Below are 9,864 nucleotides of genomic sequence, written 5' to 3'. Positions count from 1 at the left end.
GGCCGGGTTCGTTGGCGGTACGTACGGAGTTGCTCTCGCTCGGGCAGACTCCTCATCCCGAATCTTTTAAAGTTCCTCTGTTATGTGTGCCGGTGCAGCCAAGGTCACCTTGAGCGCAAGGATGCCTTTTGCTTTCACTGTTTAGATGGTCGTGAGCCTTTTTTTTTTTTTTTTTTTTTAAAATTTATCGGATGGTTACATGCTGATTTGTCTCAGCACTAATTAAAAAAAAAAAAAAAGGCAACTTGAGCGTAAGAGCCAGCAAAGAAGAACGGATAACTTAGGTACTTAGGCAGTGTAAAGATAAGTCTGTGCGTGGATTTACTGGCTCAAACTGCAGCTTGTATGGGGCGCTCCGTACCTGGAGGTATTGCAGGGAGGTTTGTGTCTGCTTGAGGAGGGCGGTGAGAAAGACAAAATGTTGGACTGAAGTTTTAGGCCTTGCTCTTGTAAATGTTAGCATACAGGGTGGGAACAGTCTCATTCTCGAGGGCTCGTAGCTTGGCTGTGATGCAAGTTTCTTTGCGGTGGCAGATGGAAGAAGCAATGTTGCCACTTCACAGTTTCTCTAGATGAAAATTCAGTGGCTCCCCATAACAAAGCAGTTTAATTTGTAGTCTTTTGCAGGTATACCATACGGTGCTAAGCTGTTTTGCTATGTTCGGCCTACTTTTTTGGTTTTTTTTCTTTGTCCAAGGAAGACTTACTTACTGTGTTTACGCTGTGAACTGTAAAATTTTAAAATAATAGTCCAAGTTTAGACTTCTTGACTGCTTTTTAATCTCACAAGCCCATAATGTCACTGATGTCAGCGGCACGTTCGGATTTAGGTGTGCTTTTCTGTAGAGCACTCCTTCCTCCGAGGAGTTTGCAAACTGGTTTGACTGCAGCTAGATCAGATACATAAAATATACTGCGAGATAGGATTGGGAGAGGACATTAATGAATTTTTTTGTAGATAATAGGTGTCCTTGAGAAGCACATGATGAAAGAGTGAGGTCACAGAGTTCAAGAGAATAGTAAACTTTTGAAAGTGGCTGAAATGTGTATCCTTGTGACTGAATGGTTTAAAACAGAGTGAAGAATAGTGGAAGAGCTTTAAGGGACTATATTGACCTGGGACGGCAAGAAAATCAGGGAGAGAAAAACACGCAGGTAGCTGATGGGTGGGCTGTGTTATGGAAATTGAACGTGCTGGGGTTTTTATCATATTGAAATCACGCTGATTTCTGACTGCAATGAAACTTCTTCAGAACCTGACTTTTACTGAAGGGTGCAGAAATACCAGCTTGCTAATTTTTTGTGATACCCATCACTGAAATTACACAGGTGTATGTGTGTTTTTGTGTACATATATATATTTATATATATGTATGTATGTTATTATTTTTCAGCTTCTGATCTTCAGTTCAACTCCTGTGTCATGGATGAAACTGCTTTGTCCCTTGGAACAATAGATGTTTCCTATCTGTCCACCTCAGCAGAGTGCAGTATCAGTAGATGTAAGCATTCCAGTGAAGAATGGGTAAGTAAAAATTGAGGATGTACTGACCATATTTATTTTTTCTTCAAGTCAAAGGTGGACTTTTTTTTTTTTAATGATGAACCACCTCTCTCATGCATGACATGGTTTAGTTTTAATTTAACTTGAAATATGAAGAGGAACCAGCAGTTCAGTGCTGTGTTAGAGAGTAATGTTGCTAGGAAAGAAAAACCCTATCAAACCCTATTGATAGTCTTACACTCTTCTGGTATGATGTTACTAATCAATTTCTGGTATGATGTTACTAATCAATCATTTTATATATTAGTAAATGTTCAGAATCCCATTCTGGAGTAGTCTGAGGTCAAACAAAGTCAAATTTCTAATTTCTAAGTCAAATAGAAAGCTTGCTGCTGTTCTGAAGGATGTAGTTTGAAATGCACAAGTGAAAAAAAGCATGAAGCTAAAGATGCGTGGTCATGTAACCTTTGTAGCTGCAGCTTCTCCTGCAATACAAGAGGCAGAGAAAGTTTGGTGGATATAAAATTAAATGTCTGACCTCTGTTTGGTGAGTCTTGGGATTTGGAGGAGATAAAGGGGGCAGTGAGCAGAGAGGGCTGGGTGGAGCAAAAATTGCCACATGGGGACTGAGCTGCTACTGGTTGGTTTAGAAGCATGGATCAGGAAGAATTGGAGATGGCTTTGGGGAGGAGGGGTTTGAACTTGATACAGAAGAAGAGTTGGGGATATGGTCAGAGTTGAGGGAAAGAACAGATGTCATGGCAGCTGGTTTTCTGTCTAGCTAGATGTAAGTTACATTGGACAGCAAGCTGTGGTAACCAAGAGATCTATGAGAGTAGGATAAAGGCAGGTGAGACAAAAGAGATTGGAAGGAGGATTTGTAAGAAAGTGGTGCTGAGTTCAGTCAGGGCTTGGAGGCAAGCAGAAGGAAGACAGTATTGTTAAGTTGGTTAATTTTGGAGTTAGCATTACTGAAGGTGATAGAGAAGGGATTGGGCCAGGCTTAGCACCTTGATGCTTGTTTATTCCAGATGGAAGACTTGGCCTTGGAATAATTGCCAATTCATACCGCTTGCCAAATGTGATATATGCACGTTTTAGTTTTTAAGCATCTTCAGCATTGCTTTTGACTTTCTGGTTGTTTCTCACTGGGATCACTTTCTAGCTGAGTATGTGATGATCTGTATTTAAGTTTTCCAACCCTTATGCTAGTTTAAGGTATTGGTTCTCCCCTGCGTCTCCTCCACTTAAATGTGCTATTTTAAACAACGTTTTGTTTTGTAACTTCCCTTTTATTAAAAACTTAGAATATATGGTTCAGAAAATGACAATCCAGTGCTTATTCTCAGGAAAGCAATAATTTGGTAGACTTTAATGGGAACAATCAATGTAGTTGTAAGTATTGTGGTTAAGTATATTCTCATTATGTCCTAACATAGAGAATTGTTCTGTGAATGCAGTTACTTTGGACTTTTTGGTTCTGTAATCTTCAGAAAGATAGTGTAACATTGCAGAAGGCACAGTGGTTCCTTTTTCATATCACTTTGCATAAAACTGCTGAAAAAGAGCCTACAGAGTCAAGGGAGTGTATTTGTGTGCATTCGGTCTTCTTGCAATTTTACAGGGTGATGTCTGGTTAAGGCTTGAAATACGTTGCTCATATTACAAGCACCTTTACAGTATTAAGCGTGTAGTTTACTATTAATTTCTTTCACTTTTCTCAGCTGTCAGTTTCCTTGCTGCTTCTTATTAATTATTTATTTTAAAATTTTGCGTGTCAGCAAGTGCTACAGTGCTTAAGATACATAAGTACAACACTGTGATTTTGCTTTAAGTTTTTTAAATCACATAATCTGGAGATAATTAATTTTAGAAAAATCTTGGAAAAGATTGTGTTAGCTTTATGTAATTTTGGAGGGTAATTTTTTTTTTCTCCTCCTCTGGCAACTCCTCTTACTCAAAGTTTTTACATACCCAGTAAAACATACACTTCTGCATACTTACACAGTGGTTATTTGTTCTGCAGGGAGAGTGTAACTCTAGGCCCACTCTCTTCCGATCCGCCACTTTGAAATGGAAGGAGACTCTGTTGAGCAGAAAAAGGCCGTTTGTGGGACGATGTTGCTACGTATGCACTCCCCAGAGCCGGGTAAGGAGATTATGGGCTGGATTATGTTTGACAATAACGCATAGTTGCAGAGTAATGAAGTTTCAATAGTTTTCTTACTTTCAGAATTAAGGTCACAATGTTCTTGCTTCGTAAAGAAATATAGTTTTTCACCTTTGTTTATGGTTATATTTGTTGTGGAATTAATGGATGACACAGACCTATTGTGATGCATTGTCTTCCACTTTTCAGTGTGGATTTACTCCATGCACAAACCTGTCCAGCTCTTCAGAATTAGCACTAGGAAACTGTATAGAAAAAAATTATTTGCTCTGCTACATTAATAATGGGAAATTGGTGCATATGAAAGTGTTAAGGCTTACTTTTAGGACATTTAATTCTTTATCCACAGAATAAGTACGGTTTTGAAAGTAAGCGATGTGCTTCCCTTCAAACTTGATGAGATCAATCCTGTGCTTGAGAAAACAGGTTGGTTTTCTACACCTGACTGATTCCTGGCTTCTCTGCCCAGCCTAGAAACAAGGAGTGCCAGTTAGGATAGTGGGGATATTTGTCTGCTGGGAACAGTGTCAAGATGGTGGCTCTAGAGACGTTGCACAAGCTGATTTAAAATGTGAACTTTATTGAACTGCGTTGGACAGACCTTCTGTAAGCTGAAGATGCAAAATGCTGCTAAATGGCATGGTATAGTTTGCAACCAGTTCATCACGTAGTTTGACCCCAGGCTTTAATTGATACTGTTACACCTGCCCTGAACTCTGTGATTGGCTGGACTAGAGTAAAAAGCTGCGTGTTTCTTTGACCAAGGGAAAGTTAGTTTCTCTCTATTCCTGTGCCAGGATAGAAAATTGCAGCAATGACATACAAATGTGGGATAGAAGTCCAGATGTGCTGTGGAGGCTACATATGATACAGGCAACAAGACAAGCAATTAGATAATCTGAGACTGCTTCTAATAGTCACTTAAATATTTTGACTTGTAAAAAGGTGCATGGGAATCCTCAGTTTAGGGCTTGATACATTTAGTAATTAGTCTGTTAGTAATTAGGCTGTTGCTCTCAAGTTGGGAATTCACTCTAAAAATAAAAATTTGTTCTGTATTTTGTCCATTTAATAAGAAACTAATTACCTACCCTCAGATCCCACTTAGGGAAGGTGTATGACCTGATTAAGCCCTTTATTGCCTTGTGCCACAAGGAGAAAATACCATCCTTGCAGCAAACGGTAACAAACTAGATCCTGTCATTAGACTCGAGATCTTTCACTTTTTTGTGAGCTGCCTGTTAACTCTCCTAAGGAAAAGGGATGGATGAGTGAGACAGATTTCCTTAAGTGTGTTGGCCAAACTGACAGCTTGCCGATGCTGGGGGTGGGAAGTCTTGCTTCTCCCTCTTGTTTCCCTTCCTGTTCACCTGGGGGCTGATCAAGTTCACTAATCAAGCAGAAAACTACCTGCTTTATTTATTCATTTAGTCTGGCTGTCTTAGTTTTCTGCCTTGCCCAAATGAACTTGGCTCATTAAGGGGTGTGATGAATGCTAGAGGTGGTATAAGTTAAAGAGGTGAGGGAAAGGGGGTGGTGGGAGCTGGGCTTCTTCCTTGCAGCATCAGGGAAGTGCTCTATCAGCTCACGTGCTCTCACTGAACCGCATCCTCTGCCTGACACAGGATCAGGGAGGAGGTAAATAGGAAAAGCTGAAGTGTGACATTACATCTGGAGGGTGAATTTCACAGAGCGAGGTTATAACCTAGTGGTTAGAGCACTGGTGTGGACTTGGAATTCAGTGGTACTTAAGTTTGTTGCTGATTCGTTCTTGGTCTCTCAAAAAGTCTTTTCACTTCTCTTTGCCAGAATATTTCATGAGCTTTAAGATCCATAGAAAATTAACAGTGAATATTCAGAAAAATGAATATTACCTTGAAGTTTGCTCTTAAGAGCCTAGAGCAACAGTTTGTTGATTGTAGGTACTATGCAGTTATACTTTAACATAGGGCAAAAGACTGTGTGCTCCCACTGTAGCATCTGATTTGAAAATGACATAGGACACTCATATATTTTAATTTGTGATAAATGGTATATCGTAAAATGAACAAACAAGAAACAAATGAGACTCCTATCTGATTCTCATGGCAAATTTGACAGTGAGGCTGTTCTGCAGCCACACTGTTGCTGGTAACCATCTTTCTTCTTCATTGTCCTGCCTTTGACTTCCTTGATATGTGCAGTCCCAGTGGTTTTAGCTGTAATTCACTGCTGGCATGGTACCAGTTTTATAATTAAATATTATTTGGGCAGAAAGAAACTAGCCTCTCGGTCAAGATACTTACTTGGAGTATGGAAAATTAAGGTTTACAACTTCTTGCAAAGGAATATTTGTATCCAAATTGGCACTGCTCCCAAACTCATGCCAGAACAGTCAATAGCCAGTCATACAGAGTCTGTACCATGGATGTAGAAGGCTGGACTGAATTTGTTGTTCAGGCAGAGCAGGGATGTAGAGATTTGCCACCTAACCATGGATGTACCCTGACCCTCGGGCTGCCCTTACGTGATGCCTGATCTGCTGGCAAACTGTGTGTCACAGGCTGAGCATCAAAAGGCTCATGATTATAATAATACTGAATGTGGCATCATAAAGTTCTGTCTCAGAGATGGGTTCTGTATTATGACAAATCCTGGTTTATATTACATCAGAATATGCTAAAATATTCTGGCTTGGAGAATTAAGCCAATACAAACATTTCTGCATGCAGTAAAGCCTAGAGAATACTTTCAAAGTGTTGGAGTTGGAAATAATGACTTTCTGAATTTCATTTTAATTTTGGAACAGTTTGTGTGTACTTTATAAGCAAGTTCAGCACTTCTCTGCTTTGGCTTTTGATTATAATAGAGGTGAAAAACCTTGCATTATCTTAAATGTTATGGTGACTGTAAAGGCACAACTATTATTATGTAACAAAATAGTCCACCAATCTCTTTTTTTTCTTGATTTTACAGGATAACTTCTTCAATGCTAGTATTCCTTCTTTGGGTCTACGTAATGTCATATATATCAATGAAACACATACAAGGTAATGTAGCAAATCTTCCTTTTGATTTTAAAATTCAGCATGTTCTGGTCTTACAACAGAGAAGTCTCTAGAATAGTCCAGACTGAATGAATATATATTGCTGTCCTAAAATGCAGGAATTGGTGCTGACTTCAGGAAAGCAGTGTACTTGCTAAACTTGACTGTGTGTATTTGGGAGCTGGGCAAAGTCCTTTGGGGTTATAGACAAGGATTGTAATGGTGAAACCTGTTTCACAAAACCAAGAGAATATTTAAATCATTTCTCCTTTCGTGCAAATGGCAGCATCCATAGCATAATGCTGAGAGGAGCTGTTCTATTCTCATGCTTAAGAATGACTTCAGGCTGCATTTTAATTTACTGAGCAGATCTGGCTCACAGTTTAGGCATTGACAATTATCACTAATGACAGTTAAATCTGAACATGTCTTGCAAGACTTTGCCTCAGTGACAGAGTGCAGCTCCTGAAAGATGGTGTATATGACCTAACAATGATGATATATCTCTTGTGCTATTGGAAATGTCTTGTGTTCTGGGGTGAAGATACTGGAAGCACACAAAAATCTTTATTCTGTTCTTTGGAAGGTTAATAATGCTTGCTGAGGTTTTTGTCAGTGATCATTAGCATAAGCAGGTCCTGCAGTATTTGTCATAGAGTCAGAGCAAACAAAGAGAGGCCAGCAGCCTGAAAGAAATGAGCCAAAGTGTCTGAGTGAAAGAAAGACAGCATTGTACTGTGCTTGAGAGGGAGGAAGCTAATGTTAGAGACTGTTCTTTCTTCCATTGGAATTAATTATGTTTTTTTAAGAGTTGAGCTTGTAGTTCAAAATACAGAAAAATAACAGAAATAGTGTTTAATAAAAAAAAAAAATTAGTTTCAAAAGTCTAATGCTTGAATGGTCAGAGTTACTTAAATTAGAAATACAAGAGCAACAGAATATGGGTTAATGAATTATCCTGAAATAAAATGCCTTTAGCTCAGAATGTCATTAGAATCTGAAATTTGACAGTTTTAATGAAGTTCTAAAGTCCCATGGGGTTACATAGTCACAGTTTCTTGGCCTTAGAAAATGGGAGAGATTCTCTTTCACTGCCAGTGTACTGTACCTGTACTGAGACACTACCACAGCCTTTTTCCAAGCTGTGAATATGTCAGTTTTCTAATTCTCTGTGGTTTTTGTCTTCTATCATTGCTACACGAATAGAAAACAGATTTTTGTAATTATACTGTCTTATCTAAGCTGTAAAATTAATGTAGAAGCCTTTATATACCTTGACAGATCCCTGCAATAGATGTATGCTGTTGTGATGATAATGTTCACAGTTACCAAATTGTTGTCAGAAAGAAGCATATCCTTTAGAAAAATTAATAAGGCTTGCAAATTCTGTTGAGAAGGAGGAAAATTGAAAAGCAATTAAAACAGAGTCACCAGTCTACTTTTCTGACAGCATGAATAGCAAAATTCTTTGTCCTTCGAGACGGTCTGAATATTTGTATCACCATTACATGTCAGACTGTGCCAGTGGCTTGTGTATGTGTACTCATCTTAATTATAGTGTGAGTGGTTTTCACACTCCAGTGGTTTGGCCTTTTGCAGTGTAAAAGTTCCTTCTCGTCTTTCCTAGCTGGTTTTAACACTTGTAAATTTACTGAAATGTGGTAGGGACGTTTAACAGCTGAGATCAGTAACTCAGGTGATGACAAGGAGTGAGACCTTGGCAGCACTCCAGCGTGGAAACCAACATGAGCTTTGCCATCCGTGGTTCGATCTGGGACACTTGCTGAAGGATCAGCAATGCATTGTACCACCAGCCGTCAGAACAGGGTTTTTGCATACTACTGAGTGCTTAGAAATGGCCAGAATTTAATATCTTCTTCCAACTGTTAATTCTGCCCCATCACGTCGGCTCTGCTGTTCAGAGATCCCAGCTCTGTTTGGTTTGTGGAGTGACCCACATGAGTGGTGACTTGTCCAGTCCTGGCCTGATGAGTGAGAGTGGTGAGGAGAGAAAATAGTAATGGATATTCACTGCTGGGGACTGGATTTTAGCCCTTCTCATGTCACATGCATCTTTTGTGATGCTAGGAAATCTGTTCAGAAAAGCAGCCATTACATGAAAAAATGTTAATGTGATCAGACAGTAGAGGACAGGGTTAATTCAAAAGGACAAGAGTGGCTGCTTAAGCTAAGTTGCCTTACTTAAATGCTTGAATGCTTAGAGAGATTTACTGATTATTTAGTGGTTCTACTCCTGTTAAAACTCTGTAAGGAGAAGTTACCTAGGAGGCACATAGGACTGAGTGTTTAGAAAAGCTGAAAAGGAAGAAAGATTACCAAAAATTGGTTTTTAGTGTTGGTGGCTAATGCAAACATATTTTCGGAAGTGTCTGGGAGAGTTTACCCTGTGAGTACAATGTGAACAACTTTCCCAGGAGGACTTGGTGTTTTATGAAGAAGTTGACAAACCTCTTAGCTGGTTGTTTACATTCCTCCGTGGAAAGTCACTGAATTGGAAATCGTCACTGCCTCTTTTGTGCTCGCTGAGCTGAGGAGTCGGTTCCAGCAGACAGACAAAATGTATTTATGCTTGTTTGTAGCTGCTTTTCTGTCATACTACAAATGTTTTAAGGCCAGTATCACCCTGAATTGAAGTAATGCAGACCTCAGTTGTCTCAGATATTTTGTGTTACACATCAGTTATTTCATCCGTAACATTAACATATTGTCAGTTTAATAGAAGATAGAGAACCTTTTGAGCAGCCCATTATAAAATTTTCACTTCTTGATTGTATTTTGAGGTGTTTTTAATGTTCTTTTTTTTTGGCAGTGAAATATTTTGAGGGTCACATTGAAATACCCTTCATATTTTTGTAGGTACAGAGGATGGCTTGCAAGACGCTTCTGTTATGTCCTTTTTGTGCAAGAGAGGGATGTTCATAAGGGTATGTTTGCCAAGAATCTGACAGAAAATGTGCTGAATAACAGCAGGTAAGATGATGCAAAATAAACTATTTTTTAATTGACTGATACATTACAATATGATTTATGAATTTAGAAACAGCCGGTGTGAAAATCAGACTATTTAAAATATTAGAAGATACAGTATCTTCAGCACAGCCTTTCAGGACTCTAGCTTGCGATTTCTGTTTGAATAGTAAAAC

At 39.0% G+C, this 9,864-nt stretch overlaps 1 protein-coding gene across 4 annotated transcripts in view; it reads left to right on the top strand.

Annotated features, from left to right (window-relative positions):
* Positions 1–6: 6 nt before the first annotated feature.
* The window catches only part of GPAM (glycerol-3-phosphate acyltransferase, mitochondrial), a 31,723-nt gene continuing 21,865 nt past the window's right edge, over positions 7–9,864 (top strand). The window contains exons 1-5 of one of the 4 annotated variants that reach the window (XM_026851170.1): positions 7–147; positions 1,395–1,525; positions 3,531–3,653; positions 6,630–6,703; positions 9,578–9,691. In XM_026851170.1, the coding sequence (XP_026706971.1) occupies positions 1,424–1,525; positions 3,531–3,653; positions 6,630–6,703; positions 9,578–9,691 (413 nt within the window). In that variant the 5' untranslated portion in view covers positions 7–147; positions 1,395–1,423. Of the gene's footprint in view, positions 148–176; positions 405–666; positions 1,156–1,394; positions 1,526–3,530; positions 3,654–6,629; positions 6,704–9,577; positions 9,692–9,864 lie in introns of those variants that run through there. The other 3 variants (XM_026851169.1, XM_026851171.1, XM_026851168.1) reach the window with 3 other exon arrangements.

Source organism: Athene cunicularia (genome assembly GCF_003259725.1).
Source record: "Athene cunicularia isolate RWA chromosome 6 unlocalized genomic scaffold, athCun1 chr6_part1, whole genome shotgun sequence".
Classification (NCBI taxonomy): domain Eukaryota; kingdom Metazoa; phylum Chordata; class Aves; order Strigiformes; family Strigidae; genus Athene; species Athene cunicularia.
Note: the sequence above shows the minus strand (reverse complement) of the source record. Positions and strands in the feature narration are given on the sequence as shown.